Consider the following 16871-nt stretch of genomic DNA (forward strand, 5'->3'; position numbering starts at 1 on the left):
GGGAAGGGCTTGGGGATGACAGGCTTTACACCAAAGAGGAATCTCGTTATTGAAAGCACTGCGCTGGGGAGGGATTTCCTCCCTGTCTTGCAGGGACAGGCAGGGCCCAGTGGCAGGAGGCTGTGCAAACCTCACCACCACCCCAGGAAGGTTTCTGTGGGGCTGCCCATTTCACACCTTGCCCCTTGGGTGTGCCAGGATGGACAAGATAAGGATACACCGTGGGAAAACCAAGACAGCAGTCACTGGCTCCAAAGTCACAAGCTGGAAAAGATGGGGGGTGTGGGGCAGCCTCTGCCCCTTTCTCAACAGCATCAACTGAACAGCTGCATTGAGGGGCTGGGTGTCTGCAAAGCTGGTGGCTGGAATAAAATGGCTGCTGCTAAATCTTCTCTGAAACATCCTAAACTTTTAATGTGCATGAAAGCACGGCAGCATCCCTTTCGCACCCCGGAGGGCACAAAGGCGCGAGCGTCTCCGCTCTCCCATTCAGCTGGAGCCACGTGCTGCAGCCTGAACAGCGCCAGGAACGTGGCTGGAATGAAAGTCGCCCTCCCAGCCCGTGTGCTCAGAGAGCCAAAGTCAAAGGATTGCCAAGTTAAAAGGGTCAAACCTCCAAGGACAGCTGTATCTGACTGGCTATATATCATTTCAATAGCATCTTCAATGGGGATTATAATCTGAATTGAAGCGGAAAGACCTGAGGCAATGAAGCTGTCAGCAGGCTAAGATTAAGGAATTAAAACAGCAGCACAACATTACAGGATTTGTTCTAGATGTATTAGAAAGAGCAGGCTAAACACTGCAGCCTTCCCCAGGCTGGAAATTTCATACGAGTACGGAGAAGGGCAAGCACAAGGATTTCATCAATATACATAAAAAGAGAGAGGAGAGCGAGACAGAGCTACCAAAACCCAGCCATGCAAAATATAAATCCTAACTGCAGACGGAAATGAGTCACACAAGGTTTGACTGAGGTAAATAAAAGCAGAAATGAAGTGGATTTAGGGGAAGGTAGAGGTGAAAAGACACTGACAGCCAGCAGACAGGAAAAAAATGGCCCTTAATATACTAAGGCTGGTAAAATCTGGAATACAGCCCAGCCTGTCTTGGATTGCCTGATGGGAATGAAGGTCCCCAGCCCTGAACTCCTTTTCCCTTCCATATTCTTACACCCATCTCCAGAATTACTTAAAAAAGCAAAGAATGATGGCAGTGGTCTGCCTAGGGTAGCTGGGAGCTGAGCCAGGAGAGGAAGGCACACACCTCACCTCTGCCACCACTGGCTCCCCAGAGGGCCACCCCAGCTCTGTGCTCTTCAAAGCTCTCAAAATAAAGAAGGCATCAAACCCCCACCAAAGGGCCCATTAAAACATTTCATTTATTTCTGGCAAATTGTACACACCTTTCTTTCATTGGCTCTATCCTAGACCAGTCATGGGGAGGAATTTCTCCCCTACCTTAAAGATACTGAAATTATGGGCTAAAACACAAAGAAAAAGAGGGAAGTCTCCCTTGCAGATAAAACACACAAGAAAGTTTCAGCAACCCAGACTCCATGCAGCCACCAGCTCTGCTCAGCACAAGCCATAAAGATGCACCTCTCACACTGCTTGCTGTGGCACATTTCCTTCATTATGAGCCTAAAAGCAAGTGAATCCCTCCCAGCATCTCAAACACAGCTTGGGTGACAAGTAGGGCCTGGTTGACAACTAGATTAATCCTGAACCAGGCCACCTGTGCAGAATGTGCACTTTATTGACAAAAAAATGTACCCAACAGAGCACTTCCCTGCACACACACGGCCACAGAGCAGTCAGATCTAGGACACAGAAGGAGAAGGGGAGCTAATGAGAGGCAGAGCTTGATCTGCAGCACAGGTAGAGTATGGAATTGCTTTTCAACTCTTCCAGCCAACTTCTACTGGGAGATTTACATACAAGTCCTCAATCAAGTCTTTGAAGAGTTATCCAGAGTTCCCTGGGTAAAAACAAGCTGTTTAGAGAAAGAAGAGAGTCCAGAGCTGTTCAGTGGCTCTTTTTGGTTGAGCCAAAACCAGAGAAACCCATCACAGCTGCCATTTCATCATCCTCTTCAAAGGTCAAATCTTCCTCTGCCCGCCTCTTCTTCTCTCTCTGCTTCTCCTTCTTGTAGGCTTTGGCCTTCTCCTCCTGCAGCAAGGGACACAACAGCAAAACAATTTGACCTCCCGAGCTGAAGGAGTTTTGAGACACCAGGTACTGCACAATTACCACAAATCCTGCCCACAGTAGCCAAGCTGTGCCTGAGGAAATAAACAGCAGAAATCCTGGCCTGCAGTCCTCAAGGAGGAAGTTCACCAGTGAATCCAGGCCACCCCATTTCCCAGGCCAAGAGCAGACACACACACACAAATAGACAAAATGAAGCATTATCAAACTCTCTCTTCTGAGCAAACATCCCAGGTTTTGCCTGGAATCAAGGCTGGGACAAGGAGCTGGTCTGAAAGCAGGAGGCCATTCCCTTGTCCAATGCTTGGTGGCAGTGACTGTGATGCCTGCTGGCTCCCAGCCTGGCACAGTGACAGCTGCTCACTGGAACAGAGGCTGAAGCTCTGAGCAGCTTTCAGGGGGGTTTTGGCATCAAAGAGTTTGCACTGCTCTAATCAAAGTGTTTTGCTCTGTGATGATCATGAGCCCTGGAACAGAGCCAGGTTTGTGCTGGGTGACACCAAACCATGGCTTCAGCTCCCAACTTAGCAACTGCTCCCACCATGCTCATCACTGCCCACTGTGCTCCTGAACACAGCCATGCCCTGGAGAAAGCTACACCAGGAGCTGCTGCTGATTTCCTTCTTGCCATCCATTGACTGGCAGCAGCTTTTCAACCCACAGCACCCCCTTTGTTGCTGGGGCACCTCCCTCCTATCCCCCAAACAGATGGGGCTCAGCAGCACCACAGCCTGCCCAAGAGCAGAGCACAGGGCTGCTCTGTGAGCCCCCCAAAGAGCTCCCCTGTGGTGAAGCAAAGCTCAGGGCTTGGGCAGGGGGACCCAAACAGGCAGTGATTTGTAACCTTTGGTTATGTGCTGCTGATAGAGGAGAAGCACCCATAGAAGCTTCTCAGCTGTCAGAACTTTGTTGGGTCTTCAAATAATTGATTTTCATGTCTACTAACATCTAAGTTTGAGAGAAATCTGTTTGTCTTTTACCACCTCCTCACACATCTTGCATCACATCACACCATTCACAAAGCCCTTCTACACTCAGAGAGGCCACACAGAAGCAAGTGCCCTGTGGAAGAGGATTCCAGCAATCCTAAGAGCTGAGGAAGAAAATGGATGAAGATGCAGATCTGCTACCAGACCACACAAGTTCCAACACAACCAGCGGGGGACAAAAAATGGACTTGTCCTGTTCTGAGTGGAAATCTGAAGCATCAAAAGTTATTCTCACACAGAAAGAGGGGAAAAGGGTTTCTAGGGAAAGCAATACAAACTTTTCAAAAGCAGAAAAACAAACCCCACTCATAGGAGCAGATGAGAAGCCCATGCTACCAAGAACAATGCTTATGAGGAACAAGTGGGAACCAGGGTTGATTTCCTCCCAAAAATTGTTTCTGGGAAGCTTTGCTTCCTCAGTTGTTGCCCAGACTCACCTCCTCACGGAGTTCCTTCATCCTCTCCTCAAAGTCATAATCCTTCTGCTTCTCCTCCATCTTCTTCTTGTTCACCTCAAAGCGTTTCTTCACCTGGTCCAGCGTGGAGCGCTCCACCCGCATGGACATGCCCAGATTCCTCTGGTCTGGAGAACACGAGTGGAATCAGCAGTGCTCTGCACTAAGTCTCCATCCCTGATCCCAATTCAAACAGCACAGCACCACCTTCCTGCCTGTCACCCCCCTCAGAGCACCTTCCAGGGCCACACTAAGGGTTTCTTAGGTTGGGGAGTGGGCTTTAGGGCCATACCATAACCCACACAACAATCCAAACACTTGTAACAAGATCACAGACTATTCTTTAAAGGTTCCTTATTTGGATGCTCTCTGTCATTTGCTCTGATGCCTCAGGAAATTTAATCTTGGACCAGTGAAATAAAAAAGGGTTGGAGTGTTGAAAAAGGAGCTAGAATAAAACTGACAGGCTGGCATCTCTCAGCTGTGGGCGACGCTAAACAAGACATGAGTGGCACTCAGAGATCCTGATTACACAGGACATTCTCAGCTAAAGCAGAGAATATAAAGTCAGGCCTTTGATTCAGTGGCTCCTCAGAGCAGATTCACAGTTTTTCACTTGTGGGTAAGCCTGTGCTGACGGGGCCACCCCCAGAAATGCCTCCAACCCACATTCCTGAGTGGATCCAAACAGCCTGTTCACTCCAGCAGCCCTGCACAGGTTTGACCCAGGGATGCAGCAGCACTTGAAGCTTAAACTACACACCAGGAATTAGCAAAAGGGCTGCCAAGAACAAGCAGGTTTGAGCCAGATTTACTGACAGGTTTAGAAGTTCCCAGATATACTCATACACTAAGGTAGTGTGCAACCAGCCACTTTCCAATCCATGCCCAGCCACACAGCCATGGCAGGATTTTTGATTCCAGATTCTCTCCTATGAACTTCTTGCTCATCTCCCAACATGTCAAACAAGGCATGTTGGCACCTTCCTCCCATGCACATAAAAGCACAGGTTTTTAAAACACTGTGTTTTCTTTTCTGAGCTACAGAAAACCAGTCCTCAGGTTTCTACTGAGCCTCCTGCTCTCAAACAGCCCCATGTGCAGGTCTGAGGCACACCCATCCCTGCGTTTTTGTAAAGGGCTGATTTCCTGACTTCCACTACAAGCCAAAAATACCTTCATGAGCAGGAACAACATGCAAAGTGTGCCAGTCTGTCCTGCTGCTCCTTTACTTTCTCTACATTCCCCCCTCTCTGAACATGCCAGGAAGAAGCAATATCCACAGTCAGATCAACGATGATATAGTCCTGATCCATACTCTGGAGCTCAGGCATCAGCTAATTCTGAGCTTTATATCCAACTTCTACAAAGAGAAGTTTCTGATCCAAAAATAAGCCAGCCCCAGACCTTTTACTTATCTAAGTACTTCTGTACAGTGTCAGTGCTGTAAAAAGCCTCTCTCCAGATTTACAAAGGAGACATCATGATTTAGGGGGTGGACTAAATGATCTCTGAGGGTCCCTTCCAACCCAAACTATTCTAGAATTTTCTGACCCTGGGTTTCTCACAGCACTGATAGGATGGACAGGGAAAATATGTCTACAACCAGGGAAAATATGTCTACAACCAATCACTGTTTCTGCTGGGCTTACTCCATGAAAATGGTCCAGCACTTTGGAAGGTGTCAGGAGATAAGGGCAGCATCTCCACAGCTCTCATGATGAGTTTCTACATCCTGATCTCCTAAGCTCTCTGACCCATGGATAAGTGTTCAGCCCTCAGACATGGGTGATGCACAAAAGGAACAGTCCCTCCAACTCAACCAACCCTCCAATGAGGCAAAGCAATGGTCCTTACGTTTTTTGCCATTAATGTGATCCAAGAAGTTGATGGAATCCTTCACCACACAGTCACATACATTACAGTAATACCTGTCAGGGGAGACAGAAAAATGAACCCCAGAACATGACACAAAGCTCAACCCACAGAAGAAACAATCTGCATGTCACTGGGGACACAGGACACTTCTCCAAGACAAGAGGGCCCCAGTGAAGAGCAAGAGCAAGGGCAATGGACAGGGCTGCCATGGAGGTACCAACACTGATACCAACACCCCTCTGACATGATAGAAACAAATTCTGAGCTGCTCTGCAGGACACCAGGCACAGCATTTTCCCTTGCAGCCACACCCCACTGGGTGGGATGGGCTTTGTGACACAGCCTGCCCTCGCCCAAGGCAGGGCTGGCCAGCAGCCCAGGTTTTTATTTCACAGCCCTCTCACCTGGCTGCAAGGTAAGTGAGCCATCCCTATCACTCCCAGTGCAACTCCCTGATGAGCACAGCTCTGCCTTCTGCCCATCTTAAGAGCTGCTGCAAAAGTCCAGCCAGGGGCTGAACTGCCACCCCTGGGTGCTGGTCAGGGCTGCACATTTCCCTGGCACTACTGCCCAGGGAGACACTGACAGCTTCACTCCTGATGTGACACAAACTCAACACAATCTTTTGATGCTTTTGATGGCTTAGGGTAAGCTCAGAACCGTTTCAGACTTTGGTGGAACACGAATCACATAAACAGTGGCCAAACACCATTCCTAAGAACAGCTATCTGGCTGTTTTCCCTATTCCCAGTGCACAGATACCCAAATGAGCAGCAGTCCTGGTCTCAGTGCAAGCAGGCCTGGTTAAAGACCCAAGCAAGCAGCAGAGATCTGCCTCTGCTGGTCCTACAGGTGGGCAACACTGATACCAAGGAATAAAGTCCAAAGGGGCTCAGCCTGCTGGGTCTGTTCAATATGTTACCCCAGGAGACACAGTTTAGGTGTAGAAAAATGCAGCCCCACCATCCCAGGCTCCAAACACAGGACAGCTCCTGGTGCCCTGTGAGGGGTCTCTGCTGTGTCACAGCTTCCCAGTCTAACCAGCATGACTCTGAGACCTCAATAAGACCACAACCTACCCTCCCATCTCTGACTGAGGGGTAGTTTTGGTGATGACAATGGTTTTGCCCAGCTTGGATTCCAGGTCCACTTTGTAGTCCCGGTGCCGCAGAAGTTCCCTTTTGACAGGCTGAGCTGGTTTGCCTAAAACATAAACAAAAGGTCAAGCTTGACATGCTGGATTTCATGTTCCCAGATAACCTGCTGGCTATCTGGGACTCCCTGATCCATGCAGAAAATGCACCTTTGTTTTTAAATCAGTAAAGGATATAATTTCCTCCTCACTGTTTCCTGGCTCCTATTAGAACCAGGTACATCTTTGAGGTACCTCCAGCTCTGACTTGAGTCATATTCTGAGATCTTGTTTCCAGCAAATGACTGGAAACAAGAAGAGTCCTCCTTCCCCAAAGAAGAGTCAGCCCCTGGAAAGGTTCTCAGGAATTTCTTTTGTCAAAAAAAATATACTCAGTGGCAAACAAAGGAGAAAGGGAAGGAGCAAGTCAGCTCTTTCCCTTTGGGATTCAACTTCTCACTGCTCTGTCCCTCCCAAATTCCAAGGTTTGGGAGCCTCAGTGCCAGCCCTGGAGCCAGCCCACTGCTCACCATCTTTCTTCTCCCTCTCCTCCGTGAGCCGCTTCTCTGCGAGTTTCTCATACTCATCCTTGTCCCACTTCCTGCGGAAGTCCAGGTTCTTGGTCTGGGAGGGAAACAGAGTTCATTACCATTTATTACACAGCCTGATCACCTCTGAGGGGGCAAAGAGGGGGAATCACATGGCCTGTGAGGCCAGTGCAGAAAATTAGGAGAATTATATTATATCCCCCTGTCCTCTGTTTTCCATCCAGGAGTTATGGATGTGGTTTAAGATAATCACTCTCAGCATGCCTCTAGCTGCTACTAGAATAATTTCAGAGCACTAAAAGAAGAAATGAGTTGATCTTAACAGCTCCTGAGATGATCATCCAGGCTTTTGCCTTGAAAATCAGACTCAAACGGGATTGAAACTGATGGATCTCAGACCTGAGAAGTGCCCCCTGACAAACACAGCAGCAGATTACACCTCCATCTTCCAGAAGCCAAAAGAATCCAAGCTGCAATGTCAGACAAGGAAGCTGCAAAACACAGCCTGAGCTACAGAGAGTTTGATTACCCTGCAGGAGCAGGGAAGGCTGTGCCTGTCTGCTCTCAGCAGTGTCTACGTGGTGCAGGCATCAAAGTGCTGAGCTTGCCATGAAATCACAGGCACCAGGGTGGGATTTCCAAGTGAGAACATGGACAAGCAAACCAGAACAAGCTCTGAAACCCTATCAAAGCAGGGCTTGGAGGTACCAGGGAAGCACCTGTACAAAACCCATAGGTTTTGCTGTTCTGCTCCTGCAGCTTCACATAGGAAAGGGCAGAAACACCTCCAAGGCATGCCTGTCCTTTGGGGGCTCCACAGAACTACCTGGCAGTGACAGGATACTTTAATAGAATCCTGGAATGGTTGAAGGGACCCTAAAGATCATCTTGTTCCACAGGCAGGGACACCTTCCCCTATCCCAGGGTCCTCCAAGCCCCATCCAACCTGGCCTTGAACACTTCCAGGGATGGGGCAGTCACAGCTTCTCTGGGCAACCTGTGCCAGGGCCTCACCACACACAGAGTTTTTCTTCCCAGTATTAATTTTTTTTTTCTTCCCAGTATTAAATCTAACCCTGTGCTCTGGCAGTGGGAAGCCATTCCCCCTTATCCTGCCACTCCATGCCCTTGTTCCAAGTCCTTCTCCAGCTGTCTTGGAGCCCCTTTAGGCACTGGAGGGGGCTCCAAGGTCTCCCTGGACAGAGATTGGTGTTCAGTCCCCCCCAGGCTGAACAGCCCCAGCTCTCTGTCTCCAGAGCAGAGGGGCAGCAGCCCTTGGAGCAGATCCATGGCCTCCTCTGGGCTCACTGCAACAGGTCCATGCCTTTCCTATGCTGGGGCACAGGAGCTGGACACAGCATGTGCATGAAGCCAGGCTGAATTCAGGTGAAGCTGGCATTGAAGAAAACAAAGAGTACTTTTTTGGGTGGATTTCACTCAGTCCCCAGTGCTGAAGGCAGAAGTGATTGGGGAATTCCTATTCCACTCACATCCACTCTGACCAACCCAGCTCAAGCTCTTCCCTGCATGTGCCCCATCTGCAGCTCAGGCCCCTACACCTGGGATCAGTCACGGTTTCATTCAGCCAGCTCCTGAATTTCCTGAGCAGAGAACCCCCCTTTGGATAGAGCTGCATTTCCCTCAGCATGGCAGGGAGAGCCTCTCAGTTTCACATTAAAGAAAGGACAAGATGTATTTAAAAACACCTCCGGGGGAGAAGGACCCCCCTCACCCCACACCCCACCGCCTTCTCCGCTCAGCCAAATCAAGAATCCAATCACAATCCAAAGGACACAAATCCCATTTGGAGCTACAGCAGCAGCACAGCCATTTAAAGTTCTCTCCTCTGGCAATCCTTCAAATGGAACGAACAACTACTGATAGGGATGAAAATGCCTTGGGGAGGCGTAGAAAAATTCTCATTTATTCCCAGAGCTTCTTAAGCACTTTAAGGATGTCGTAACAGGTTTTATTAACCACCCTGAGCAAAAGAAAAGAAAATATCACTGAGTGTAAATTAACGTTTGGGGGTATTTTCCAGACTCTCCTGCATGCCAGGCATTATCACAAATCGTAGCTGGTGGGAGCCTGCAGAGGGGGAGGTTTATTAGCTGCTTCTCTCTCCTGTTGCAATAAAAGGAAAATAGTCTTTTGCAGCTCTTTTACCAATCTGCCTCATCCAGGCATGGGGAAAGGAATTAAACTAAATTGCGTGACAAGATCTTGGTTGGACAATATTTGAGGGGATGTTTCTGAATTGCTCTGGTGGAAGCAAGGGAGCTGCAAGCCCCCAAAATCTTTATCTCAGAGCTGTTTTAGATAACAGAGAATACTTCTCAAATTATAACAACAATTAATAACCAGAAGTGCCTCCTGCTCCCTCTGGAGATGGACACCAATGGTGTGCCCAGCATCAGCACCAAAGCCTGTTAAACAACACAGGAGTCTCAGGCCAGGCTCAATCCAACAGGAATTCTCAGCTGGCAGCTGACAAAAAGCCACAGGCCCCACCTCCCTCACAGGCAGCCATGCTGCTCCTGACCTCCCTCACTTCATGGAATCGATCCTGGAATGGTTTGGGTTGGAAGGAACCTTGAAGATCAGTCAGTCCCACCCCCCTGCCAAGGGCAGGGACACCTTCCACTATCCCAGGCTGCTCCAAGCTCCATCCAACCTGGCCTTGAACATTTCCAGGGATGCGGCAGCCACAGCTTCTCTGGGCCTCACTTCTCAGAAAGTGGCTTCAAGGAAGGAAAGATGGGCCAAAACCCCTCAAAAACACAGCCCCTGTGCTGCTGACAGCTTTGGGATGGCACTGGAGGTGTTCCAACAGCCTGGCTCTCCAGTCAGGCTACCTGCAGCACCTACCTTACCCATCCCATTTTAACACTCACAGAATCTTTAGGTTGAAAAAACCTCCAAAATCATCAAATCCAAGCTGTGAGAGATCCCCCCCTTGTCACCAGTCCAGACCACTGAGTGACACATCCAGCCAGTCCCTGAACACTGCCAGGAATGGTGACTCCACCACCTCCCTGCACAGCTCCTTCCAATGCTGGACAGCCCCTTCTGGGAAAAAAACTCCTCCTAATTTCCAACCTAAACCTCCCCTACTGCAACTTTTGAGGCTGTTTCCTCTCATTTTGTCTCTGGTTGTCTGGGAGCAGAGCCCAACCCTAACCTCCACCCCCCTGTCAGGGAGTTGCAGAGATGTTCCTCCATCAGGACAGGGGAAAAACGACCCGAAGGGAAGGGAAGGGAAGGGAAGGGAAGGGAAGGGAAGGGAAGGGAAGGGAAGGGAAGGGAAGGAGCGGAGCCATCGCCCAGCCCCTGGAGATGGGTGGGGGTCCCTGCCAGGAGGCTGGAGATGGGTGGGCACCTCCACCCGGAGGCTGAGGCAGCTCAATCAGGAGATTGTCCCGGCTGGGACAGGCGGAGCTCTGGCCCTAGGACGGGAGGATCACAGAACCACTGCGATTGGAAAAGTCCTCTGAGATCATCGAGTCCAACCTGTGACCCAACACCACCGTGTGAACCGGACCAGGGCAGCGAGTGCCACGTTCTGCCGTGTCCCAAACACCTCCAGGGACGGTGACTCCACGACTTCACCGTGGGCGGGATCGCGCTAGGGCCGCCCCACTCCCAGCCCTGAAGGTATCAGGAGAACCCCAACCTCCCACCGCCCACACACAGAGCTGGAAAGAGCAGGGATGAGCCCCCTCCCACCCCACACACACCCGCCCACCGCGGCACCCCCGGCCCCGCCACATCCCTCATCCCGCGGCCTGGCACCGGCCCGACCGGAGCGCGGCGGGGCCCTGCGCCCGGCCCTGCCAAGCCCGGTAGGAGCAGCGGGGGCGGCCGAGCGGCCGGCAGCCCACACTGCGAGGGCGGCCCCCACCCGGAGGGAGCCCCAGCGGCAGCACCTACCCCGCTGCCGGACGCCATGGCGAGCCGAGGGCACAGCACCGGGAACTGTCGCGCGGCGCCGTAAAGCGCGGCCGCCCGCGCAGTCACGTGTCCCGCCGCGGTCACGTGCGGGCGCTGCCGGTGTCCCGGTGCCGGCCATGCTGCGCCTCGGCCCCTTCGCCGCCGCCCGGTGCCTGTCGGCGGGGCCCCGCCTCGGGCCGCTGTGCCTCGCTGGGAACCGCGGCAGCTTCGCCCGGCCCTGGCCGCCGGCCGGTGACCGCGGACCCCTGTCCCGGCAGATGCGGGCGGCGGCGGGCGGCGAGCGGCTGCCGGTGCTGAAGACACCCAAGGTAAAGGCGGGGAGCGGGGCTGCCGCCGGTGGGTACCGGCTGTTCCCCCGCGCCCTTGCCGCTGACGGCCGCTCTGTATCCCGGGCAGGGCACCCGTGACCACGCACCGGCGCAGGCGGCGCTCCGTGAGCGGCTCCTGAGCGCCGTGGTGTCCTGCTTCAAGCGGCACGGGGCGGCCGCCATCGACACCCCCGTGCTGGAGCTGCGGGTGAGGCGCGCCGGGAGCTCTCCTCGCCCTTGGTGTGGGGAGCGGACCCGCCCGGGGCTGTGGGTCCCCTCTGCTCCATCCCGTGGGACCGGGGAGCGCCCCTGCCCCCAGGGCTCCCTCCGTGCGGGGCACGGCCAGGCGGGGAGGGATGCTGGACATTCACTCTTGGTGCTTTTTGGGGGGACGGGGAGGTGGGCTCAGATCCGAGGGGGCTGGAGGGGGGTTTGTGTGTAATGCCCGGTTCGTGGGGACCGAGCTCTGTGCCCCATCTCGGGGACCCTTCAGCCCAGAGCCTCCCGGTCACCAGCCCCTGTGTCCCTCCCCAGGAGACGCTGGTGGGGAAGTACGGGGAGGGAGCGAAGCTCATCTACGAGCTGAAGGACCAGGGAGGGGAGCTGCTGGCCCTGCGCTATGACCTCACCGTATCCTGTGCTCCCGAGGGGATGGTGGCACCCCGAGGGGATGGTGGCACACCAAGGTAGTGGCCACCTCTGCCTTGAGGGATCGCTCTTACCCTGGCCTGCCTGCAGGTCCCTTTGGGGTGATGGCAGCTCCCTTGGCCATCCCAGCTGGTCTGGCTGTCATTGTCATGACTCCACACCATCTCCCAGCCAGGCTCACAGCAAAGTCCCTTCCTGCTGTGGACATGCACCAGTATGCTCCACTGTACTGGTTTTATCTCCACTTCTGCCGTGCCCATCCTACCTTGCTAGTGCCACCTGCAGGTGTTCATCCCAGGCCTTCTCAACCTCCACATCACAACAAAATCTCTTTCCTTCAAAGTCCATATAGCTGTGCCATGCATTGAATTCCCACTGATCCCACTGTGAGAGGGTGGAATGATAAGAGGGTGTCCTTGTGTATGTGACATTGTCACACAGTGGGTCTGGAGGAGGAAATTGAGCTGTCCCAGCATTGAAGGAGCTCTGGTGGTTCACTGTACTCTTCCTCAGACTGGGGGATGATCTCCCCAGAGGTCACAGAGTTATAGAATATCACAAGTTGGAAGACGTCTGTAAGAATCATCCAAGTCCAGCTCATGACCCTGCACAGGACACCCCAAGAATCTCACCATGATTGTGAAAAATATTGGGAAGTAGCTGGCAAAGGGAAGGGTAATGGGAGGCTTTGGGGTTCAGCTTCTGCAGCTCTGGGGATCTCCATGTTCCCATCCTTAACTCCTCGGGCCCAGGTGCCCTTTGCTCGCTACCTGGCCATGAACAAGATCACCAAGATGAAGCGCTACCACGTGGCCAAGGTGTACAGGAGGGACAACCCGGCCACCACCCGGGGCCGCTACCGCGAGTTCTACCAGTGCGTGAGTGTTGTGGTGGCCGCCGCTGCCACCAAGGCCACAAGGCCAGCAGGGTTTTCCCACTGCAGCTGCTGCAGGGCAGCAGGGTGTGCCTGGCTAAGGCCCCCTGGCTCTGCCAGGAGCTCCCATCACTTCTTCTGCCCCCAGGACTTTGACATTGCCGGGCAGTTTGACCCCATGATTCCCGATGCCGAGTGCCTGAAGATTGTGCACGAGATCCTCAGTGACCTGCAGCTTGGGGACTTTGTCATCAAGGTGAGACTGGCTGGGTTCTCTGTGCCATGGTGGGAAGCAGTGGTCATTGTTCTGTGCTTTTACACAGTAGCACCTGCTCCCACTCTAAGGCCTGACCCAGAAGTTCATCCCACATCTCTGCCTCCTCATGGTGTATATACAAAGGCTGTACCTCAGCTTGGACATGCCTTAAGCTGGGAATACCAGGAGTCCACTTGAGGCTGCAGTCAGCAGAGTTCTCTCCAGGACTAACCACAGTCTGCAGAATTCCAGTAGCTGACTAGATCCATATAGTCACAGGGTGGTTTTCATATTTGGTTTTCATACTTCTACATCTTCTCTTCCCATGGAATTTGGGTGCTGGGGGAAAGGCATGAGGAAATGCCAATAGCTGCAGCTTCCCACACACTAGGCAAAAAAGAAATTACATCAGAAGGTGCCCCCAAGGTAATTGTGCCTCCCCTTCCCCCCAGGTCAACGACCGTCGGATTTTGAATGGTGTGTTTGCTGTCTGTGGTGTTCCAGAGAGCCAGTTCATCCCTGCCTGCTGCACTGTGGACAAGCTGGACAAGGTGAGCATTGGGCTCAGTGGAAACACTTCTGGTCTTGGGATAGATACCTTAGGCTGGGCAGTGTTGTGGCTGTTCTTGTTGAGAAGAGTTTCACAGCAGCTGAGATGGGGTCTGTAAAGGATATGAGTAGTTCTTGGGCCTGGTTAAGAATAAAGGCCGGTGATTTGTTAAAAATTCCTGTGAGAGAGAGAGGGGCATGGTTAGTGAGATTGCTGCCTATTGTCCCACACAAGTTGTGCCCATGTGGGGAGAATATCCTGCAGCAATTGATGCCATTCTCTGCCCTGCAGGTGCCATGGGAAGAAGTGAGGAGTGAGATGGTGGGAGAGAAGGGGCTCTCTCCCGAGGCTGCCGATCGCATCGGGGAGTATGTCCAGCTCCACGGTGAGCACCAGGGGGTGCTGCCCTTGGCCTTGTTCAGGGCTGGGGATGGAAGGTGCAGGGCACAGCCCCGGCTGGCCCTGGTGCTGCTGCCCTGGCACAGCTGAGGCACGGCTGTTCCTCACAGGTGGGCTGGACCTGATCGAGCAGCTTCTCCAGGACCCAAAGCTATCCCAGAACAAGGTGGCCAAGGAAGGGCTGGGGGACATGAAGCTGCTGTTTGAGTACCTGACCCTGTTTGGCATCACCGGGAAGGTGAGGAGCTGTGGGGGCAGGAGGGGGAGCTGCCCCGCTGGGCCCCGAGCGGGCGGTGACGGGGCCGCCCTTGTGCCCCGCAGATCTCCTTCGACCTGAGCCTGGCGCGGGGCCTGGACTATTACACGGGGGTGATCTTTGAGGCTGTGCTGCTGCAGCAGGACAACGAGCACCTGGAGGAGCCGCTCAGCGTTGGCAGCGTGGCCGGAGGCGGCCGCTATGACGGGCTGGTGGGCATGTTTGATGCCAAGGGCCGCAAGGTGCCCTGCGTGGGGGTCAGCATCGGCATCGAGCGCATCTTCTCCATCCTGGAACAGAGACTGGAGGTGGGTGATGCAGGCAGTGCATTGGGGAAAGCTCTAGGAAGCAAAATATTGTTTATTATTCTCCAGCTCCACAGTGCTCAAGGGAAAATAATTTTGGGGTGGTGCTTCCCATGCTTTAGGCACACAGAAGGCAGTCCTTTTATGCAGCACATCAGGATGCAGGTGTGGGCAGCTGAGGGCACCATTCCTTAGGAGATGTCAAGGAAATGTTAGAGATGTTCTTGAGCTCTGGGCCTGGCTCTGAGCTTCGTGCCCCAGTCACTTGATTGTGTCTTGCCACTGAAGTTTTCTGTCCTGGGGATTCTGAAGCAATGAATTTGGTAACGACTCTGAACTCACTCTAATAAACCCCAGGGAAGCCTCTGTGGAGATTTATCATTTTGTGTTTGGTTCCAAGCCTGTGATTCCTTGCAAGTGAAGCTTAGGCAATGTGTTTGTACCTGAAGAATCAAAGGAGACTTTGGGAAGATGTCCTCCATCCAGGAGGTTGGCCAGGGTCCCTGAGGAACAGCAGCACACAATTAAGTAGTGTGACACAATGAAGAATCTCTGGGGGGCTCATTAAAGGTGCCCAGGTTGTCACTGACTGAGTTAAGGTCTGGAGATAGATGAGGTGAGGTGTTGTGAGCTGCAGATTCCCATGAAGTCATCCCATGTCTGTCCCTTCAGGCTTCTGGGGAGAAACTTCGAACAACTGAGACCCAAGTGCTGGTGGCTACACCTCAGAAACACCTGCTTGCTGCCAGAATGAAGCTCATCTCCGAGCTGTGGGATGCAGGGATCAAGGTAAAGAAATTACTTGGGCTTGGCAGTGTCACAGGTGAGGGAGGGAGAGCCTGAAGGGAGCTCTAGCACAGCAAGACCAACTCCATTAGTTGTGTGTCTCTCCAAGATCTGGGCCTGTCTGAGATCACAGAGTCATTCAGGTAGAAAAAGACCTCTAAGACCATCAAGTCCAACCTTTAGATCTAGGCAGGCAGAGAAGAACAGCCCAGAGCAGTAAAGTGGTTGCTGCAGGGTTTGGTTTTGGTGCTTTACTGCAGTATCCATCAGAGCAAAGTTGGGTTAGTGGTTCACCCTTCCCATTCCCTCCTAGGCAGAGATGCTGTACAAGAAGGACCCTAAATTGCTGAAGCAGCTGCAGTACTGTGAGGACACAGGGATCCCCCTTGCTGCCATTGTGGGAGAGCAGGAGCTGGCAGATGGAGTTGTCAAGCTGCGAGATGTTGCAACAAGAAAGGAGGTGAGAATGCCCTTTTACACCAGGTGTTAAAGTACTTCCAGACTCTGGAGATCACTGAAGAGCTCTGGGTTTTCCCTCAGTGTTCCTATGGGAGGCCATAGCACAGATCTATCGGGTGACTCCAGAAAACCAGTCACAAACTGCATTGGTATCCTCACTTAGACCTTAAAAGTGCTCTTCTCTACTGCTGCTCTGTTTGCTTTGTAGGTTGATATCCCCAGAGAAAAGCTTATTGATGAGATCAGGAGAAGGCTGGAGCCCTGAAGACTTCTCTGGCTGGAGCTGCTTGGCAGAACTGCACAGCTGGAACCCTGCAGCACCCTCATCCCCTCCCTGCTAGCTGTGGTCTGGGGACATCCACTGACCTAAGGCTCATTGCCTCGGCTCAGGCAGTGAGAACTGAGGAGTAAGACGGTTTTAGAAGCTATGGACGGTGCAGTCACCAGGTTAACCTTCAGGTTAGCTTCTCTGAAGGTCAAGTTTGCGGGTTCCTAATCCTGCAGTCCCTGTACAGCCATTTCCATCACTGGAGGTGGTGGTGGCACTGATGGATGCGGTGAAGCTCAAGCAGGATCAGGTGAAACTCCAGATTTGGGAGGGGGAACCCGTGGTGTGCTGGGGACCTGCCAGCTCAGGGAGGGGGGCGGTGGAAGGGACCCCCGCCCCTGTTCGGGCAGCAGGGCCGGTCCCAACCCGCAGCCGGGCGCTGCCGGCGGGCGCGGAGCTGCGGGAGCGCCCTGGAGGAAGTTGTGTCCCATCACCGCGGGTGGAGCAGCTGCGCAGGCCGGGGCGCGCGTGGGAACACTGTATTTTTATATATTAAACAAAACCCCCGATAATGAACCCAAACCGCGCCCTCCGGTTTT

The 16871-nt window shown here is 53.0% G+C and overlaps 2 protein-coding genes across 2 annotated transcripts; one reads left to right on the forward strand and one right to left on the reverse strand.

Moving 5' to 3' along the window:
• Positions 1-758: 758 nt before the first annotated feature.
• Positions 759-11289, reverse strand: ZMAT2 (zinc finger matrin-type 2). The gene is made up of 6 exons (XM_071443039.1): positions 11143-11289; positions 7195-7288; positions 6612-6735; positions 5512-5585; positions 3637-3782; positions 759-2171 (listed from the first exon to the last, which is right to left on the reverse strand). Exons 1-6 carry the CDS (start codon positions 11158-11160, stop codon positions 2028-2030), a joined length of 600 nt encoding a protein of 199 aa, XP_071299140.1. The 5' UTR covers positions 11161-11289; the 3' UTR covers positions 759-2027.
• LOC139597583 (histidine--tRNA ligase, cytoplasmic-like) lies at positions 11241-16854 on the forward strand. Its single transcript, XM_071443037.1, has 12 exons — positions 11241-11471; positions 11560-11679; positions 12006-12101; positions 12872-12997; positions 13142-13249; positions 13702-13800; positions 14091-14184; positions 14309-14436; positions 14520-14762; positions 15432-15548; positions 15859-16005; positions 16213-16854. Exons 1-12 carry the CDS (start codon positions 11280-11282, stop codon positions 16267-16269), a joined length of 1527 nt encoding a protein of 508 aa, XP_071299138.1. The 5' UTR covers positions 11241-11279; the 3' UTR covers positions 16270-16854.
• The last annotated feature ends 17 nt before the right edge of the window (positions 16855-16871 follow it).

The sequence above is a fragment of the Agelaius tricolor genome, unplaced genomic scaffold, assembly GCF_023055355.1.
Source record: "Agelaius tricolor isolate 1412-34295 unplaced genomic scaffold, bAgeTri1.0.p SCAF_18, whole genome shotgun sequence".
NCBI classification, from domain to species: Eukaryota; Metazoa; Chordata; class Aves; order Passeriformes; family Icteridae; genus Agelaius; species Agelaius tricolor.